Source organism: Ictalurus furcatus, chromosome 7, assembly GCF_023375685.1.
Source record: "Ictalurus furcatus strain D&B chromosome 7, Billie_1.0, whole genome shotgun sequence".
Classification (NCBI taxonomy): Eukaryota; Metazoa; Chordata; class Actinopteri; order Siluriformes; family Ictaluridae; genus Ictalurus; species Ictalurus furcatus.
In genome coordinates this window covers 13845519-13867799 of record NC_071261.1, presented here as the reverse complement: position 1 = coordinate 13867799, position 22281 = coordinate 13845519, and the positions used below count along the sequence as shown (strand labels likewise).

Below are 22281 nucleotides of genomic sequence, written 5' to 3'. Positions count from 1 at the left end.
ATTTGTGTTTCCAGTATGTGTGTGTGTGTGTGTGTGTGAGTGTGTGTGTGTGTGTGTGTGTGTGTGTGTGTGAGAGAGAGAGAGAGAGCGAGAGAGAGAGAGAGAGAGAGAGAGAGAGAGAGCACCCACTTCCTGACTCCTGACCTTTGAGGTCTTCATACAGAAATCTCCATCCCCAGAGTGACATCATCAACTTCCCAAACATTTTACTGCTGTGTATATTTTTCATAATTCCTCTGCATTGTGGTGTCATTACAACCCCCTTTTGACTCATCACAACCCCCTCCTGACTTATCACAACCCCCTCCTGACTCATCACAACCCCCTCCTGACTCATCACAACCCTTCCTGACTCATCACAACTCATCATAACCCCCTCCTGACTCATCACAACCCCTCCTGACTTATCACAACCCCCTCCTGACTCATCACAACCCCCTCCTGACTCATCACAACCCCATCCTGACTCATCACAACCCCTCCTGACTCATCACAACCCACTCCTGACTCATCACAACCCCATCCTGACTCATCACAACTCATCACAACCCCCTCCTGACTTATCACAACCCGTCCTGACTCATCACAACCATTCCTGACTCATCACAACCCCCTCCTGACTAATCATAACCCCTCCTGACTCATCACAACCCACTCCTGACTCATCACAACCCCATCCTGACTCATCACAACTCATCACAACCCCTCCTGACTCATCACAACCCACTCCTGACTCATCACAACCCCATCCTGACTCATCACAACCCCATCCTGACTCATCACAACCCCCTCCTGACTCATCACAACCCCTCCTGACTCATCACAACCCCCTCCTGCTCCGCACAGTGTGTATCAAGGTGCTGGGTGTCTCCCACTGATGCTCCATTCACAATGCTTACAACACAACCCATCGCTCACACACACACTCACACCACAGCACACCTCTCACACACCACAACTCACCACTGATGCAGCTTTGCTCCATGGTACATGTGTTTTTATGATTGTACCTGCCTGCAATATATTTCTATTCCCAAAAATATTTTTTAAATAATATTTAAAGACAACAACATTCAATATTCAATAAAGCAGTTCCTGAAGATTAATGAATAAAGGAGAGTAAAAACCGCTCCTGTCAGTTGTGAGACTGATTGATGTGGGGTTCTAGAATGCTGAGCTGATGTGTTAATTGTGCAGGACCAAAATACATGGAACTATATGACTGAGAGTTTTTAACATGTCACATGTGGGGTCCAAATTAAGAATGAATTTTACATAATTGGCCTTTATCCTGTGTATATTATAATTTCCCAAATCATTCAGCTCTGTGTTGTGTGTGTGTGTGTGTGTGTGTGTGTGTGTGTGTGTGTGTTTGTGTGTTTGTGTGAAAGTGAGAAAGTGAGTGAGAAACAGATACAGAAAAAGAGATAAATCATAAATGAATAAAAGTGAGAATGTAAAAGATAGTTAACAAGAGTAGGTCAGAGTTAGTAAGAAAGAGAGAGAGCATGAGAGAGAGACAGATATCAAACAAAAGAGAGTGAGAGAGATTTTTTACAACCGTGTGAAACAGTATGTAGAAGAATCGGGGAGAGAGATGAAGAGGAATAGTCAGTGACAGATAAAGACAGACAGCAGGAGAGCGAGGGAGAGAGGAAAAACGAGAGTGACAAAGCAAGACCAAGTGACTGTGAAAGAATGAAAGAATGAAAGAGAAATCATGGGAGAGCGATATAGATGGAGAGAGAGAGAGAGAGAGAGAGAGAGAGAGTGTTTATTTAAGTTGTTCGTCTGGCGTCTCAGACAGAGTGCAGACTACAGACTGTAATGAGAAACAGATCTGTCCGAGGGGAGGAGAGACGGAGGGAGAGATGGAGGGAGGGATGTAGGGAGGGATGGATGGAGGGATAGAGGGAGGGAGGGATGTAGAGGGGGAATAGATACGGCCAAAGAGGGAGAAGTATAAGGATACCAGAGCAGAGGACCCCGTCTTTGTCTTCATATCTATAACATTATATAGGTGTGTGAGTGTGTGTGTGTGTGTGTGTGAGAGAGAGAGAGAGAGTGTGTGTGTGTGTGTGTGTGTGTGTGTGTGTGTGTGTAATAGATATAATGTATATAATAGATATAAATCTGTATAATCTGTAATCTATAATGTAGACTGTAGATATGAAGTGCAGAGAAACACTCCTCATCATAACTCACCACACATGTGCAGTTTATTCCGTTTTTAACTTCTTCAGCCAATCAGAAGCGAGAATGGTGGCAAGGGGCGGGATGAGAAGCTGGGGCGGGGATGGTGGAGGGTTTGACTGACACTAGAAGCCTCCAATGAGAGAAGAGAGCAGCGGAGCGAAAGAAAAACGGGAATCCACCCAGAGACAATTAGAGGAGAAGAAAGCGGATAAAAGTTTGGAGTGTGTGAAAGTGCAGGCTGTGGATGCGGATGTGTGTGGAATTACAAGTTATTTTACTCCTTAAACATGCAGAACCGCCGACAGAAGAAGTTTTAATAGTGACTTTGGACTCAGGGAGAGAGAAAAGGTCTGCTAGACTCGGATTAAAGAAAGATTTTTGCATAAAAGCTTTAAGGAGGTTATGTAAAGGAAATAACAGTGCACGAGGAGATGAGAAGAGAAGAGGAGATGTGATGGTGTTCCAGACTTGAAGGTTCTGACCAGAACATCCGGGAACTTTGGATGTTTAGGAGCATAAACCTTTAACAAAGTTGTGTTGTAAAGACATTACAGTGGAATAAAGTTGAGAAAAGTGCTGATTTGGAGTGAGGATGAGCTCTGGGTGGGAGGAAGGAGAGCTGGACTTCAAACTGATCTTCGAGGAGGAGCAACAGCACCAGGACAGCACGGGTCTGTCATTTAATAATAATAATAATAATAATAATAATAAATCAACACCATTTTCACTATTAGAGGTCACTATATCAAAGGTCACATTGTAAAGACATGGCAGTATAAGTATATATGATTTACTCGTAAATAAGTGCAGTGATAATAATATCACAATAAATGACCACAAAACCTTTATCAGAGTATTGTAAAGTATCTGATTTACTATAAAACTACAATATTTATTTAAAATTTGGATTTTTTTTCTCATCTTTACAATATTCATGTGGCAATCTTTTTATTAATTCAATTTGAATGCGTGAAACTGACTGTAATGAATCCAGTGACGTGAGAAAGAACTGCACAGAGAAGAGTTTTCATTATTTACACCACAATGCTGCTGCTGCGCTCTGATTGGTCAGAAGGTGTTGATTAATTCTCTATAACAGCAGCTCCGACAATAGCACAGGTGTATATTAATGTGTTATCGTTTCTATAGTAACAGCTCATTCACAGGGACATGTACATCGAATGCTACACAGAAATGGATTCAAAACGTGTGAAATCATTGATACTAAGTTTACTGTAGTGTGTGTAACGTGTATGGAAGGAGTCTCCAGTGTCAGCGCTTTGTAACAGTCAGAGGTAAAGCTGGAACTTTAAGTTTTTCGACGTCTTCAGGACAGAGGAGTTTACTGACGTTCCACAATATTAAATGTAACTATAAACGGATAAAATAAACAGATAAAAAGTACGACGTCATGTTCTTCAATAAATAAAAAAGCTGTAATTGTGTGTGAGTTGCTGTGGTGTAAGAGGAATAAAACACTTGGGGTCGTGCTGTTAGAGGAAAATAATTAACTTGAGGCGGTAACAGTAACTCCACTTCATCACTAACACACACAATTTTAACTTTAACACACACACACACACGCACAGTGTTTATTACTTACTTTTAGTGTTATTATAAGCTGTGTAATACTGACATGTGACTGTACTTGTGCTGATATTTATTCACACTACATACATTCACACATGTTAGTGAGAATCACAGCATTTACATAATCCAACACACACACACACACACACAGAAATAATTTTAGTTCCTCTGAACATTATTTAACTTTAAGCTGCATTCAAGAACTGGTCAATTTAAGTTATGTGAAGGAGAACGCAACGCACAACTGTGTTGCTAGGCAACTGGCAAATTTCTGTGACAAGAATAAGTTTGCTAATGACTGAGGCTAGTGATTTTCTTGCTAGCAAATAGCGATTAAGTCTTTATTACAGACGGTGTTAACAAAAACACAGTGAGAGGGAAACGACACAGAACCATCCGGATCATCAGCGTTTACCTCAGAAGTGCTGATAAATGACTGAGAAAACACTACAATAACACTGTAATTACACTTACCATCAACTGCTAGCACAGCTAACACGGGTTCGAAAACATTTTTCTCCAAATAACAACAATGTGATGTTTTGGTCCATATCATGAAGCACTTTCTGATTTTTGATGTGAATGTCAATTTCTTTAACCTAATCTGATCTAATCTAGTCTAATCTGATCTGATCTAATCTAATCTGTTCAGATAATGTCACTGCTAACAATTCCTTTCTCTTCTTTGGTTTGACATTGTGTATATTACAGTGCCGGATTTAATTATACAATATAATAGTTTACACAACACTACCCCAGCATTAGCGTAACTTATTAGCTTAGTAACCTCTCCAGAGGTCTTTATTTAATGCTAAGCAGCTAGATCTACATTAAATTTTATTCAACTACTCTACTTTACTTTACTACTTTACTATAAAATCCTACTCACTAGCTAGCTAATGTCCTAATAGAACAGAACCTGGAGGTTAGCCTAGCATATAAATGTGTGTGTGTGTTTGTGTGTGAGATTGAGAGAGAGAGAGAGAGACACACACACACACAGAGACACATAGAGACACACACAGAGAGACAGACACAGAGAGAGAGACAGAGAGAGACACACACAGACAGACAGAGATAGAGAGACACAGACAGAGAGAGAGTGAGGGAGAGACACAGACAGAGAGAGAGACAGACACAGAGAGAGAGACACACACAGACAGATAGAGATAGAGAGACACAGACAGAGAGAGAGTGAGAGACAGACACAGACATAGAGAGAGAGAGACAGAGAGAGACACACACAGACAGACAGAGATAGAGAGACACAGAGAGCGTGAGGGAGAGACATAGACATAGAGAGAGACAGACAGAGAAAGAGAGAGAGACAGAGAGAGACAGACATAGAGATAGAGAGACACAGACAGAGAGAGAGTGAGGGAGAGACACAGACAGAGAGAGAGACAGACAGAGAGAGAGAGACACACACACAGACAGAGAGAGAGACACAGAGAGAGAGAGAGAGACACTGAGAGAGAAAGAGAGACACAGACAGAGAGAGAGAGACACAGAGAGAGAGAGAGAGAGAGAGGAGGGTATGGAACAATGTGGTTTTAATCAGTTGTGCGTGTGAATAGTGTTAACTGTTGCCATCTGGACCCAGCCCTGCATTTCTGTTTACTGAACACACACACATACACACACACACACACACACATCCCTCCATCCTCCCCTCTTTTTTTCTTTTTTCATGGCACATACTCCTCTTTCTCTCCCTCCGTCCGTTGAGGAATGAAGCTACGCTAACTGACTCCAGCTTTAACCCTTGTTTACGTTCACTAGTCTGAGTGCACTACTGAGAATCATCACTGATCCTCCTTCTCCTCAGCTGATCCTTATTATTCAAGAATCCGTCGATTTAAACGGAGACAGATACACTTCTTAGAAATCCTTTTATGAAACTAAATATCTCATTTGCTTCTATTTTTTCCCAAATTGTTGCCACACAATTTTTAATTCACATGCTAACACATGTATGCTAACACACATAATTTCTTAAAGGAACAGCGTGACCAGAACACCTTCCTTAATGAATAAACCTGAAGTGAATTCACATGTAATATTTTAATGAGTAATTATCAGTAATGATCTCTAATATAATCACTTCCTGTGTTATCCAGTCTTAGACAGCCAACTGACTTCCACACTCAGCCAGTCAATGGGAATCCTTCCTTCCCCTCCACCATCTAATCACAGGGCTGGCATGCATTCCCCGCCCCCCAGACGTGCACTGGTGAGAGAGTTCAGCGGGACATACGAGAGTCTCCCGGCACGGTCTGTCCAGGTGAGGCAAGAACAATAAATGTACATTATAATGGATGTGGAATGTAGAAAAGCATAACGTTTGCTAGATTTGCAGAGGACTGATCTCCTACACTAAGCACTGATTAGGGTCTCTCTGTCTCAGGTCTCAGAGTCTCGTGTTTTGGAGTGTCCCAGTATTCAGATCACCACCATCTCCCCTGATGATGATTTTACCCCAGAAGGGGGAACTTACTGGGACAGAGACCGTCTCTACCTGCCCCTCCTCGACCCCTACTGTTACAGGGACAGCAGTATGGGGGCTGGGTCTCTGAGCCCGAGTCCTGCCTCCAGCCCGTCTTCTCGTGGTTGGCTAAGCCCTGCGTCGAGCTGCGATTCTCTCCTGGTGGAAGATGAGGAGCTAAGTGAAGCCACCACCCACTTCTGCCTGTCGCCATCATCCCGACCCACCTCACCTGGGGGTAAAAAACGGAGAAACTCCCCCCTTCCCTCGCCAAGCCACTCCCGCAGGGGCAGTTACTCTGAAGACCATGTCCAGTTCTTGGACACAGGAGACTCCGCCCCCCAATCTCAGGGCCAGATTGAGCTCAGTATCCCTCAGAAGACCAGGAAGACCTCACTGGAGCAGGTCAGATTGTTTTACTAAAATATCACCATGGTTACAATGGGATTTTATAACAAATATCAGGGATAAAATCTAAAGAGACATTTATATGAACACTGCTAAGTGGTGAACTGGGAAGCTGAACACACAATTTAGTGTAAAGTTGAAAGTACTGCTGCTAGGCAACTGGGTGCTGTGAACACTGATTGTTAGCTACGTTGTAAGATAGCAGTAATTGATTTTGTGTTTTATACAGACAGTGTAAAGACACAGTGAGAGTGGAAACGAGTACGTTCATGTGGAACCTTATAAATGACGTAAACACACGGACGTAGCATCGTGTTTATTCAATATCAGGGGCTTTGTGGTAGTTGTTAGCAAATTACAATCCGACAGACCGAAAAAACTCCCACAGATGTCTCGAATCGACTGACTGAACGCTACGACAAAATGTTTTCCGTCACTTGGTTCAAGACAGCTGTGGGAGTTTTTTTTTTGTTGTAGCATTTTGTATGTAAGAACCTCACTACACCAAACTAAAGAAAGTACATTTATTTTCATTGCCTCATAGTTTAACCAATCACAGATGTTCCCGCCCCCTGGTTTGTTTTGATTGGTTGCTATTAGAAAGCTAAGCACATTCCAGCAGCACCCTCTAGTGTCCATCTTCGCAATGTACTTCATAAACACAGGTCTCCTCCCGAGATGTGGAACTGGAGCAGATTGCTGCCCCAAATACCCCCTGCCCCCCCTCAGACATGGGGCAACTCAGGAGGGAGCCTACCACACTGGGGATGGACTACCTCTCTGTACCCAACACCCTCGGCTGGGGAAGAACCCGTGCCAGCGCCCACAGCCCCATCTTCAGGTTGGAGACACACCCACACACACTTTTACTTTAAACACACACACACATACACACACACACAGATGTCTGTTTAAAATCAGTTTAGTGGAATTCTTTGTTTTTCCACATGTTTGTAACACACCCACAGGGACGGTCTTTATGGTCTTGATGGTCTTTATGCCCCCTATGCAGTGAAAAAGGCATGTGGATTGGGACACCCCCACAAAAACTGATTACGTCATTGTTATTGGTGTTATTGGTCTTTGCTGTGATTATTATTGCAGGTCTAACGCATTGCCGCCGCTCGATTGGCCATTGCCGTGTCAGTTTGATCAGTACGAGTTGCGGATCGAGGTTCAGCCGCGTCCTCATCATCGCGCTCATTACGAAACAGAAGGAAGTCGAGGAGCCGTGAAGGCGTCGCCAGGAGGACATCCTGTAGTGAAGGTCACAGTTATTATTATTATTATTATTATTATTATTATTAATGTTTCACACTCCATCAGTCACACAGCGATTTACCACAAACCTTTAATTTTACAACAAATTTAGCATCAGGATAACTAAAGCTAGCATCTCAGCTAACATGGAACACATTAGAAATGGTAACATGAAAGCTTGTAGACAACAATTAGCATCAAGCAAATGAGAAAATGCTAAAAGGTTTTGTGATCTCTTTTTTTTTTTTTTTTAGCTTTTTACAGTGAGGAATTGTCTTAATCAAAGAGTCAAATATACATTTAAATTTAGTTAAACTGCCACCAGTTAGCAAAGATAGCTAGCTAGCATAACTACCAAACAATTAAAGCTTATCAGCTTCATGCTAACTTACAACTAAGTTACTCACCACAAACATTGACATTAAGTTACACACAATTATCTACTGAACTAAACAAAATTCAGTCATATAGCTTAAACGTTAGCAGCAGTGCTACGATGCTAAACCTATTAGCATTAGTGTAGATTTTACTCTCACAGGTTCCTGATATTAGTTTTTACCAAAATTTTACACAAATAGCAGAGTAGCAGATTAGCACATTAAATTAACAGTGATAAATTTGTGTTTAAATAAATACCTTTCTGATAATGTTCCTGCTCCATATTTTATTTTATGTATTTATTGTTTTTAATTAAATTCCTAATATGGCTAACTTGTCTAACAACATCTTTTATCCACACAGTGAGGTTATGATAAATAAAGAACCAGTTAGAATACTCATACATGTATGATGCTAACTCCTGAATGCTAGCGTAGTTAATAACTAGCATAGCTAATAAATAATGTAGCTAATAAGTAGCGTAACTGATAACTAGCATAGCTAATTAATAGGCTGATGGAAGTTTATGAGCATTTGTTTATTTATTTATTTCTCTTTTCCAGCTGGTGGGATATGCGGAGCGTCAGCCGCTGTCCTTACAGGTTTTTGTAGGAACCGCAGATGACAGATCAATTCGCCCACATCCGTTTTATCAAATACACAGGTACTCAAATTATCATGATTTTTAAGTATTTATATTTGAAAAAGAATTAAATATTTAATATTTAAACTTTACTTGCATTAGCATAATGCTAATTTGTGGTTCCAGTACTCATCAGCTACATTAGCCTTGTAATTTTCCTTTAAATTAGCTAATGACACCAAAAGTGTGTGTGTGTTCCCAGGGTGACGGGGAAGATGGTCGGCACAGCGAGTCAGGAGAGCATGCAGACTGGAACCAAACTACTGGAGATCCCATTAAACCCCGAGACCAACATGACAGCACTGTGAGAACCTAACCTGTGTGTGTGTGTGTGTGTGTGTGTGTGTGTGTGTGTGTGTGTTTAATCTCTCGGTTCTCCACAGTATCGACTGTGCGGGGATCCTGAAGTTGAGGAATTCAGATATCGAGCTGAGGAAAGGGGAGACGGACGTTGGGAGGAAGAATACTCGCGTGCGATTGGTCTTCAGAACTCACCTGCCTTTAGCTCCGCCCCTTGGTCCACCTGGACGAGTGTTAGCGTTGCAGGTGGCCTCTCAACCAATCGAGTGCTGTAAGTACAGCTAATTAGCATGCTCTGTTGTTTAGCTAGCTACGTACTGATTTCTGTACCTCAGTAACGTTGTAACGTTTTATCACTGTGTACGATATTATCACAATATTTATATATTTATATATGTTTGTCAACGTTTTACACGAAAGTGTTTATTTGATAAAAACATAGTTTACAACCAGAGTTAGCTTGTGTAGAAAAATATAGCTAATATAGCTAGCTATCTAGTTATCTAGTTAAGAAATTTTTTATAAACAAAATTATAAATGTATATAATTATAAATATTAACTATATCTTAATAAAAACTTTGTTAAACAGTTGTTTATGATTTTTGTTATAGTTATGGTTGTTACTGTTTATCATGTTGTTATGGGTGATGTAACTCCGCCCCTTCCTGTGTGCAGCTCAGCGTTCAGCTCAGGAGTTACCCATCATTGAGTCCATCAGTGTCACTTCCTGTTTGGTGGAGGGAGGGGCGGAGCTTCTGGTGAATGGCAGCAACTTTCTGCCCACATCCAGAGTGTTGTTCATGGAGAGAGGGTCAGGTGAATATGTTTATCTTTCAGATTTATCACATTTATCACGTGTATCCCATGTTCATCACAGGGTTTACGTGTGTTTATCACATGTGTATCACCCATTCATCAGAGGGTTTACACGTGTTTATCACATGTGTATCCCATTTTCATCACAGGGTTTACATGTGTTTATCACATGTGTATCACCCATTCATCAGAGGGTTTACACGTGTTTATCACATGTGTATCCCATGTTCATCACAGGGTTTACGTGTGTTTATCATGTGTTTATCACATGTGTATCACCCATTAATCAGAGGGTTTACACTTGTTTATCACATGTTTGTCACGTGTTTGTCACATGTTTATCATGTGTATATCATGTGTTTATCACATGTTTACCACATCCACGCATTAGCCCAGGTGTAGCTCAGGTGTAGTCTCTCAGCTGAGATGTGCGTTTACTGGAGCTACGAGGCTAATGTAGATAGCAGGTAATAGAGGGTTATGGACTCCAGTTTAGCACTGTACACTAAATCTGCTCCGTTGCAAAACTCTGTGTGTGTGTATGATGTAGATGGTAAACTGCAGTGGGAAGAGGAGGCTCATGTGGACCGTGACAAAAGCTCTGAGGTAACACACACATTTATTTTGTGTTGTTGGTTGTGTTTCTCTTTGTGTAAATATTGTGTGTGTGTGTGTGTGTGTGTAATATGTATTTATTGTGTGATGTACTTTATATCTATAGAGTATTTTGTATGTCTTTGTTTTGTGTGTATTAATATTGTCTGTTCATTTTGTGTGTGTGTGTGTGTGTGTTAGAATGTGTTGTGTGTACGCGTGCCAGCCTACAGCGATGTGTGTGTGAGTCAGCCGGTGTGTGTATGCCTGTATGTGTCCAATGGCAAGCGCAAACGGAGCAGCACACACTGCTTTAAATACCTGCCCAGTGAGTGTTTTACACACACACACACATACACACACAATTCAATTCAATTCAATTCAATTCAATTTTATTTGTATAGCGCTTTTTACAATGGTCATTGTCTCCAAGCAGCTTTACAGAAACATATAAACACGGGATACAGATTTTGTGAATTTATCCCAATTGAGCAAGCCCATGGCAATGGTGGCAAGGAAAAACTCCCTGAGATGATACATACACACACACACACACACACACATACACAACACACACTGCTTTAAATACCTGCCCAGTGAGTGTTTTACACACACACACACACACACACTGCTTTAAATACCTGCCCAGTGAGTGTTTTACACACACACACACACACACACAGCTTTAAATACCTGCTCAGTGAGTGTTTTACACAGACACACACAGACACACACACACACACACTGCTTTAAATACCTGCCCAGTGAGTGTTTTACACACACACACACACACACACACACACACAGCTTTAAATACCTGCCCAGTGAGTGTTTTACACACACACACACACACACACACACACAGCTTTAAATACCTGCCCAGTGAGTGTTTTACACAGACACACACACACTGCTTTAAATACCTGCCCAGTGAGTGTTTTACACACACACACACACACACACTGCTTTAAATACCTGCCCAGTGAGTGTTTTACACACACACACACACACACACACTGCTTTAAATACCTGCCCAGTGAGTGTTTTACACACACACACACACACACACTGCTTTAAATACCTGCCCAGTGAGTGCTACTCTCTCTCTCTCTCTCTCTCTCGCTTTCGTTTATTCTCTCCTCAGTGCTGTGTAAAGAGGAAGACCCTCTGTTGTCTCGTCCGTCTCTCTTGCTGTTGGATGGAGTGATGCCGTTGTGCCCGCCCCCCCACCCTCCTGAGTACCCTTACACCACCCCGGGGGGGTATCACGATGAGTTCTGCCCCCCGCCTGAGACATCGGAGGACAGGGGGCCAATAAACGAGTGTGATCCCTCGTTCCAGAGTCTCGAGCTGGGTTTCAGTGAGCTGTACCCGCTTTACCCGCCCCAGCCATGGCCCGACTCTCCGTACCTGTCCTCCTCCCCATCCCCGTCTCACTCCTCCTCCATCAGCCCGTTTCCCAGCAGCCCTGTCTCCACCTCCCCCCTCCCCCCTCCTCTCCTACCTCACGGCCCCCCTGCCTACCACCAGGAGAGTCACATGACCTTCAGTGGTGCCCCACCCATGCAGCACATCACGCTGGACGAAGGTAATTCACCTGTCCGTTAGTGCATGAAGCAACCTGATTGGTTAATAGCCACAGCCAATGAGAATTAGCAAATTAGCACCATGACTATCAAAATGCTAAGTAGCTAACATATGTGATTGTTAGTTAGCTAGCCAGGTTCTTTCCTTATGTATTAACAAAATATACTCGAACATTAAAATATAAAGTAGCTAGCTAACTAAAATATCAAAATGTTAGCTAAATGTTGACTAGCTGAGGACAGAAAATGCTTAGCTAACACCCCACATTAATCTTTAATGCTACACACACTTGACCTCACATGCACATGCAACTGACCCTACATAAAGAGTTTAGGAAAAAGTCATTACCTTATGAAAGGTGTTTAGCTAACATTAGCTTAGACGGAACTAAAAAAAGTAGCACACATTTAATTACTACAGTTTAGCTGATGTTAACAGTGTATTTACTTTACACAAAAAAACAGTTTAAAGATTAACTCTGTGTGTAGTTTGTGATCATGTTTTGAAATAGCCACACCATGCTAATAACTAAATGCTAATGTAACATGATGCTAACATGCTAATGTTTTGTCCACAGTGAATGAGTTTATTGGTGAGGACATCAGGACGTTTCACACAGACAGCAGACCTGCGTAACATCGACACGTCGCTCTGGTTTACACGTACGACTTTATTTTATACCTTCTGTTGTTTTTACGCTACGGTATATTTTGTGCTAATTCACAATAAGGGAACGGCTGTAAGTACCGGTTTTGTAGATAAACGTTACATCAGCATCGCGTTGATATTGAACTCAACAAATGTTTTTTTAAACGTCTTTAATAAATTATCATTGTATTAAATTGTGTGTGTGTGTGTGTGTGTGTCTGTGATTTATGGCTGTGATGTTACACATTACTGATTAATTCAGATAAATAATAGAGATCGATTTGAAAATAGGTAACGGGATTGAATGGATGGATAAAAGAGAGAGAGTGTGTGTATGTGTGTGTGTGAGAGAGAGAGAGTGTGTTTGTGTGTGTGTGTGTGTGTGTGAGAGAGAGAGAGAGAGTGTGTGTGTGTGTGTGTGTGTGTGTGTGTGTGTGTGAGAGAGAGAGAGAGACTCTAAAAGATGCTGGGTTATTTTTTCTACCCAAATGCTGGGTTGAGTTTTTTGAGTCATGTAATGGTGTTATTTTCTCAGTTTTGGGGTAGTTTTGGGGTAGTTTGTGTAACCCAACCGCTGGGTTAGTGACGGTCATTTTCACTGCATTACTGCACTGGATCATAAGTTGGTTGCTCAGGTTTTTTTTAGATGTTTTAAACGACTCCTTTGAACAAAATCTGACGTTTTCGTATAAAATTTATGATTTATTTGAGTCATTTACTTCAAAGTTTACATATAAACACCGCTTTAGCAGCTCTAGCAATGCATCTCTGAACACCTTCTTGTGTGTAAATAAAGGAGATACCATGCTGATGTATTTGTTTATAATGTGGTAGATTTGACATTTTCAAAGGGTAAAAATAACCCTGAAAATATTAACCTATTTATTAAATAAAATTAACCCAGCGTTTTTGTAAAAATTAAACTGTTCTTTTGCTTGGAAAAAAAAGCACATTTAAAAATAATAACCCAACTTGATGGGTTAGTTTAACCCAAAATAATGAGTTTTGTCCTGTATTTACTCAGCTGTTGGGCTAAAAATAACCCCATTTAGGTGGTTCATTTTAACCCTGTGTTTTTTAGAGTACACCAGGGGGCGCCCTGTCTTAGCTTCTACTCTATCCTGAACTTCAGTGTGTAACCTGACACACACACACACACACACACACACACACACACACACACAAATATACACACACACATTTACACACAACACACACACACACACATACACATACACACACACACATACATACACACACCACACACATACATATACACACACACACATATATACACACACATATACACACACACACACACACACACACACACAGAGGGCAGTAATACACTGTAAGGTCAGAACACTGTGGTCTCAGAAACATCTGGCTAATAATGATTCAGTTACTGATTATTTATTTTATTATTATTTCCTCTGCGCTGGACTTAACTGTAATTTTTTCCTCTCTGTTGTAAAGTTATCACACGGGTGAAGTCGTTACTGTGAGCTCATTACCGTGTGTGTGTGTGTGTGTCTGTGTGTGAGGAACATTTCTTTTTCTTTACTCTTTAATTCTTATTTAGAGCACGTTTCCCACAATGCACCAGTGTGAGAGTGATGACATCACCGTAACAGCCCGTGACAGACACACACACTTGTGTGTAACTCATCCAGCTTTATGATGTACTACACAAACAGCTGATATTTACATACAGAACACTTCATTTGCATATAATTAGCATACACTTTGCACACACGTGCTGTAATACTGATACGATCGTGTTTATTTTGAAAGCAGAATATATTGAAAAACACACAGTCACAATCACAACATATCACAATGTACATGCAATTCTTCCTTCATTATTGTCTTTAAATTTGTATTTTAAGTCATTTGGCTAACATGTGAAATTATATGTCAGAATATACAAAATTCATCTGACTGTGAAGCTAAAATCATACAGATAGAGATAACTGAGCATTTAGCTAATAGCGTTAGCAGTAACTTCTGACCAATTAGATGACTAGAATTTAATCACATGACTATTTTCAGTTTTTGTAAAATGGCTGCCATCCAAAATCCCTGAACTGAGTAAAATAATGTTGGTGTTATTGTTGTTTTATTTTGAATTATTTGTTAGTGACTATAAAATTAGCACTAGTTACCACATGTTTCTTACTAAGGTATTAGCACCAGTGCATTAGCAATACATGCTGCATTATATCAAGTGTCAGTATCAGTTAGCATCCTCTAGCTCAGTCACACTGTGTAAAAATCATGATAAGTCAGAATATACATGTAATTCTTCACCTGGTTTTTATCTGGAGTTGTGTTTAAACACTTGATGGTGAAAAGTGAACACAATTCTGCACTGATCCATAAGCAGCAGCGCTACATGCTACTTCATAACAAATACCATAACACACAGATTCAGTCAATTTGCTAATGTGAGAGAGCATCGATGTTCAGAGAGATAAATGTGCTAACATATTCATAATAAACCTAACTAAGCTGTAATTGTAAAAAAAAAAAAAAAAAAAAATTCATTTTAAATGCATACAAATTAAACAAGCTCTAAAACTAGCAACTTGGATTGTGACATTTTCTTTTAAAATTGCTCTGATGCACAGAAATCTTTGGTATAATACGATTGCTGAAAACGAGGTGAAACCACATAACTCTGAAAAATGAACACTGATAAATGAAGCTTTACCACACAGTGTGTTTGAGGTCACAGAAAGACAAAGAAAGAGAGGCTAGCATAAGTGGCACACTGACACCACAATGACCATGAAACCACGCCCACTTCCCAATACTGTGCCCAACTCTGCCCTCATAGACTTCCTCTAAATACTGTGCGAGTGAGGAACACTTCACACTTAACTAACCAGCTAGTGTGATTTGTTACCTAGCTAGAATAATCTGCCTTGCTAACTAGTGAGCCTGCAAATTACCTGGTTGTCTACGTAGCCAGCTTCATAACACCCAGTTTAATTTTGAAGAATTTTATTGATCTTTTGTAAACAGCTTTAGAAAAGAAACATAAAGATTACAGTGATGTCAGAGTATGCTAATCTAACGCACTTCATTCAAGCTAATAACGGTAATTTAATGGTGGCTGAGCAGAAAGGGTATTGGAAGTGGAGGCGAGGTTGTTCCTTGATTAAACTGTAACAAAGACAAGCCTGGCTGAATAGATCAGGTCTGCAAGATACAGCAGGAAGTTTATTGCTGTGAGGACAGCGATGGCTAACAGCTTATCCCACACACAGAGCCCCATGAAGGAGCTGCACTGATTCGGCCGGTGGCTGCTCCCCCCGTGTTTCTCATCAAACTTGTAAATGGGCCAGATGATGGTGGCAGAGAGATACATCACCACGGCGAGCAGAGCATAGGTGGAAAGGAAGCGTGGGAAGGATACTGGGAGCAATCCGGTCCACTCAGCGATGCACATGATGATGATGGCCGCTGATAGGATGAAGCAGATGCAGTAGACCGAGAGACACCATTTTGTTGCTGCATTCTGGTTATAAGACACCGGATCGCTGATAAAAACGAAGATGACGCAGGCAATGAAGGTCTCACAGACTTTCAGAATGCCTGGCGCTGTAGCCATGTAGCCGGACACCTCACCTGGACGCGCCTTGCTCAGGCTGACCTCGCTGAAGTAGGCGAGCGTGGCGAGGCATGAGAAGACAGTGGAGACGATGCGGCAGTTGACGTATTCCTCGCGTCCCCCGTAGCCTTTCAGGAAGAACAGAGGGAAGATGATGGAGGCGGACAGACAGAGCAGAGAGGCATAGCAGGCGAAGGTAATGGGGAAGTTTTTCCAGGAGACAGGAGCGCGAGACTGCAGGCCACAGATCTCCACCAGGAGGATCAGTAGTGTCCCAGCGAAGCTGAAGCTCCAGCAGAACACACACCAGTCTCCGGTACCGTGCCCCAGCTGTGCACCGTACAGTGCTACGCTAAACGCCACACACGCAAACACCATAGCCGCCACCCGCGACCACATCAACGGGGAGGAGCGGAACACCACCGGCATGATGGGAAGGTCTCAGACACTCCTGATCTCTGCTGCTGGGTTGTTGGGAAGAAGGATGTCTGAGGACAGAAGAGAAAGCATGATGTTATAAAAACAGAGATATGAAAAATTGACCATGTCCCAAATTGCACGCTGTTAATGATAGTCTCTCCTCACCCTGTGTAGTGTCAGTCCCTGTAGTTCCCTAGTACATTAGTCCTATAGTTCCCTGGTCCATTAGTCCCTTAGTCCTGTAGTTCTCTAGTCTATTAGTCTTATAGTTCTCTATTCCGTTAGTCTCTTAGTCCTGTAGTTCCCTATTTCGTTAGTCCCTTAGTCCTGTAGTGCCGTATTCCGTTAGTCCCTTAGTCCTGTAGTTCCATAGTCCATTAGATCCTTAGTTCCTGAAGTTCCCTAATCCAGTAGTCTCTTAGTCCTGTAGTTCCCTAGTTCATTATTCCCTTGTTCCCTTAGTTTCTCAGCCCGTTAGTCCATAATTCTATTTAGTTCCATAGTTGCATAGTGCCTTAACCCATAGTTCCCGCTTAGTAGTTTTGTAGTTGCGAGATTCCTTAGAGCTTTGTAATGTAGATTTTTCTCTCTGTTTATTCTAGGTGGTTTTCCTGGAGCACTATTGGATTATACATATTAAACACACTTTGAGTACACACAGGAGTCCTGTAGCTCTTCCTGCACCCACACATTACAACTGTTCCCCAAACAGCCAATACCTAAAGATGTGTACTATTTTTACATGTTATTTAGTATAGTATGGTGTAGTTAGGGTTAGGGTTAGGGTTAAGTGCCCCACACTTTTTCCAGCAGGATAGAGAGACATAAACACTCACACAGCTGTGCTGCTTACATAACACCAACAAACATGCTAACAAATGCTAAAAAATGCTAACAAATTCCCCTGACATAATGACAGAGAAATCCCACAGTGCACTGCAGGAGGCTAGTATCAGAAGGCTAGAATGGCTGTTCTCGGGCCTCGGGTTCTAAACTGTGTTTTAAGCCATTTTGAACGAGCCAGTGACTAATCTATTCCAAGCACTTAGACAAGACCTTTCTCCAACCCCATGCGCCGTTCTGTCGGAGGACAGAGGGACAATCAGAGCATTCATCTCTCCTGCACACACACACACACACACACACACACAGGGATAATCAGTGCAGACATGCCGGGTTCAGCTGCACATCACATCAATCTCTCACACCACACTAATGGAGAGAGAGAGAGACAGAAAAGGAAAGAGAAGGAAAGAGAGAAGGAGAGACAGAAAGAGAGACTGAAAAACATATCATGTACACTTTATATGTATCATGTTATAGTGATTTAAATGCTTTTGGTTACAGAATAATGTAATGTTGTAATGCTAATAAAGCTAGCATAAAAGTGAGGGAGAGACAGAGTGAAAGAATGTAAGTCTCCAGATATGGACAGGGAGAGGGGGAATTCTTCTACATGAAACTCTAAACACAAGCAGAAATAACTACACCATGACTCACTACTCCATCCCTCCCTCTCGCTCCCTCTCTCTCTCTCACAGTTACTGATGCTCTCTCGCCCAACTGTGGCTCAGAGTTTCCAGTTTACTAATGAGTTCCAGATGCTGAGGATCCCCACAAACGGAGAGAGAGAGAGAGAGAGAGAGAGAGAGAGAGAGAAACGGGTGCACTGGGGGAGGTGGTTGGGGTGAGTTATGGATGAATAAATGGAGGCCCTGGAACATGTTTTTAGGAAAAGACTGGTGATTGGTCAGGATATTCCTGTGTGCCAAAATTTCCAGCCTCACCCATGAGAGAGAGAGACAGAAAAAAGTGAAACAGGGCAAGAGAGTGCCTCGAGTTTTTCATTTTGGAATCCATTTACTCATTTCTGAGTGTGGTTCCTCTCAAGGTTTCTTCCTCATTTCATCTCAGGGAGTTTTTCCTTCACCACCATCACCTCTGACAGCTCATTAGGATAAATCCACACACTTAATATCTGTATCCTGTGTTTATATACTGTATGTCTGTAAAGCTGCTTTGAGACAATGTCCACTGTAAAAAGCGCTAAACAAATAAAACTGAACTGAATATTTCAGTCCTACTCTCCTTGTCTCTCTCTCTCTCTCTCTCTCTCTCTCTCTCTCTCTCTCTCTCTCTCTCTCTCTCACTCACTCTCTGTCCATCTGTCAAATTGAGGATGGGCTGGGGGGGGGACATAAGGCCCCTAAAAATTAACTTGGGGAGTCCCCTGGTGTTTCATTAAAAATAGAATGCTAGTCATTCTTCATGGTGCTGAGAGAATGGCGGGAAAGAAGAGATAATGTAAAAAAAAAGATTTTTTCAATGCTGTGCCTGAGTGCATAGTGTTAAAGAAGTGATTTTGTTAAATTTGCATTAACAGAATGTGAAGTTTATGTTTTTACATGGATTCTACGTGGAGAGTCTATAATGCTGTGGAGAGTAAATACTCAGCTGCACATCATTTACTGTGCTTCTGTATAAATACTAAAATAAATCAATAAAAACATATATATTTATCTCTATATCTTTATATATTTATCATTGTATATTTTTATATTTATATTTATATATTTATATATGTACATATGTATATATGTATCTTTATTTATTTATATTAATATATATTTATCATTATATATTTATATAATGATTTATCTATATTTATATATCTATCATTATATATTTATATATATAGTTCTCCCCCACGAACTTTTCCACAGTTCGACCACGGATTATCAGGTTCCTCAGAAGAAAACTTCTGACATACAGTTTCCTGACCACCATGTGACCTCTTACACCACAGAAACACACTCAGTTCACACACAGCACCCGCACTCATTACACAGTAATGTCATTACACACAGTTCAGCGCATTCACACTGTGTTACACAAACACACACAACTACACACATAACTGCACACACAACTACATGCATAAATACACACACAACTACACACACAACTACATGCATAAATACACACACAACTACACACACAACTACATGCATAAATACACACAGCTATACACACAACTACACGCATGAATACACACAACTACACACACAACTACACGTATGAATACACACAACTACACACATGAATACACACAACTACACGCATGAATACATACAACTACACACAACCACATGCATGAATACACACAACTATACACACAAGTACATGCATAAATGTATTATTATTTCTCTTTCCATTTTCTATCTCCCTCTGTCTCTCTCTCTGTTTCTTTCTCTCTCTCTCTCTCTCTCTCTGTCTCTCTTTCTCTCTCTCCTCAGCTCCATGGTTACAGCGCACATCATCATTAATCGTGATAATTCCGTTATTCTGTCGTTCAGACTTTCAGTCCACGTTTCAGGAAATGAACATTCAAAAGTGTATTTTAGCTTCTAGTAATGAAATTGGCTAACGTCCACCTGTATGTGTGTGTGTGTGTGTGTGTGTGTGTGTGTGTGTGTGTGTGTAAGGGGGTGTGTATTCCAGCCCCACCCTGCCCAGTACACTTACACACATTTTCCTCTCTATTGAGTCTGTGATTATACAGTATTTTATCTGATCACCAAATTAATCAGTTGTTTATGATCACATTTATTAACGCAAACATTTCAAAAACTACTGAAAACACACACACACAGAGTAAAAAAATAAATATATATAAAAAAAAGTGATTAAAAAACCAACAACAACAAACTCACAACAATGAAACACTTCATTTTCTCGCTGTTTGACTGAAAGAAGGCAGAAAAATAAAAGTGAAGTGTGTTACCTGATCTGATCTTCTCCTTGCCTCGTGGAGTCTCTGAGCTCTGACTGTGTGTGTGTGTAAAAGTGTGTGTAAGAGAGTGTATGTTATTCAATGTGAGCTCAGTGATGGGAGTTTACAGTGCAAGAGAAAGAGAGAGAGTGAAAAAACTCCACACACTCCGCCCAGAATCTCCATATTAGTACAGAACCCCCATTCACTCTGTCTGTCTCTCTCTCTCTCTGTCTGTCTCTCTGTCCCTGTCTGTCTTTCTCTATCTCTCTGTCTGTCTCTTTGAATGTCTGTCTGTCTGTCTGTCTCTCTCTCTCTCTGTCTGTCTCTCTGTACCTGTCTGTCTCTCTCCCTATCTCTCTGTCTGTCTCTCTGCCTGTCTGTCTGTTTCTCTTTCTCTCTCTGTAAAAAAAAATATTTCTTAGATTGTACACTGTTCTTCATGTCACTTAATCATCTTCATTTCTATTTGACTTCATTAATTTTTTTACATTATCTCACACAGCTGCTGAGTTCTGGATTGTGATTGGTCAGAAGGTGTTGATTAATTCTCTATAACAGCGGGTATGACAGAAGCGCAGCTGCAAATCTCAGGTTTATATTAACGCACTCGTTCTAATATGTTATCGTTTCTATAGTAACAGCTCGTTCATAGGAGACGTGTACAGCGAAGTTTTCTGTCTGTGTAACATGTATGGAAGGAGTCTCCAGTGTCAGCACTGAGTAACAGTCCGAGGTAAAGCTATAACTTTAAGTTTTCCCACATCTTCAAGACAGAGGAGTTTACACTTCTTTGTGGTTTCTCTGTAAGACAACAAGCTGTGTTTTATTTTCTTATTAACATGGAGAGAGAGAATAAAGAGAGAGAATAAAGTGAGAGAATAAAGAGAGGCTGGTGAGGGAATGATTTAAAGTGCACCTATTATGGTTTTTCAGATATGACCTTTCATGTATTGTGTTATAGCTGTTTGTGAAAGTAAAAAGTCTGCAAAGTTTCAAAAATCAAAGCACACAACAAGCGGAGTTATTGACTCCCAAAGAAGGAACCGATTCTGAACAGCTGAATCGAGTCGTTAGTGACTCCACACATACTTCCTGTACTAACCTAGGTAGGTTTGTAACAAAAAGCCCCGCCTCTGATCTTCATCGGCTGCTCGCTCACAGTGGTAGACCAACCACAACACACTCGGACATCTGACCAATCAGAGCAGAGTATGCTCTGTGAAAGAATGAATGAATCCTTTAGAACAGATCATTTAACCAGTTGTTTGTGACACTGGGGGGAAATAGGTAATACTGCAGTTTAAATTATGAGCACGTGTTTTTTGATCTCAGATGTAAATCTATTGTATGAGAACTTTAAAACAAAATTAGGTACGTTTCAAAACCATGATAGGTGCGCTTTAAGTTTATAGCTGCTATAACGAAAGTGACAACAGGAACTAACTTGTTTCATGGATGATTGACAACATCAAATTAACTATAAATGGATAAAAACTATGTCATTTTTTAATAAATGAAGACTTGTTGGTAAGTTGCTGTGGTGTAATGTCAGCGTGGTCATAGT

General features: G+C 41.0%; 2 protein-coding genes across 2 annotated transcripts; one reads left to right on the top strand and one right to left on the bottom strand.

Moving 5' to 3' along the window:
- Positions 1-2390: 2390 nt before the first annotated feature.
- Positions 2391-15646, top strand: nfatc4 (nuclear factor of activated T cells 4). The gene is made up of 14 exons (XM_053628717.1): positions 2391-2867; positions 5907-6070; positions 6194-6676; positions 7345-7520; positions 7784-7946; positions 8881-8981; positions 9163-9264; positions 9344-9531; positions 9937-10077; positions 10628-10683; positions 10873-10999; positions 11816-12259; positions 12836-12920; positions 14489-15646. Exons 1-13 carry the CDS (start codon positions 2789-2791, stop codon positions 12892-12894), a joined length of 2283 nt encoding a protein of 760 aa, XP_053484692.1. The 5' UTR covers positions 2391-2788; the 3' UTR covers positions 12895-12920; positions 14489-15646.
- myadmb (myeloid associated differentiation marker b) lies at positions 15430-21086 on the bottom strand. Its single transcript, XM_053628725.1, has 2 exons — positions 20727-21086; positions 15430-17010 (listed from the first exon to the last, which is right to left on the bottom strand). Exon 2 carries the CDS (start codon positions 16949-16951, stop codon positions 16070-16072), a length of 882 nt encoding a protein of 293 aa, XP_053484700.1. The 5' UTR covers positions 16952-17010; positions 20727-21086; the 3' UTR covers positions 15430-16069.
- Between the last annotated feature and the right edge of the window lie 1195 nt (positions 21087-22281).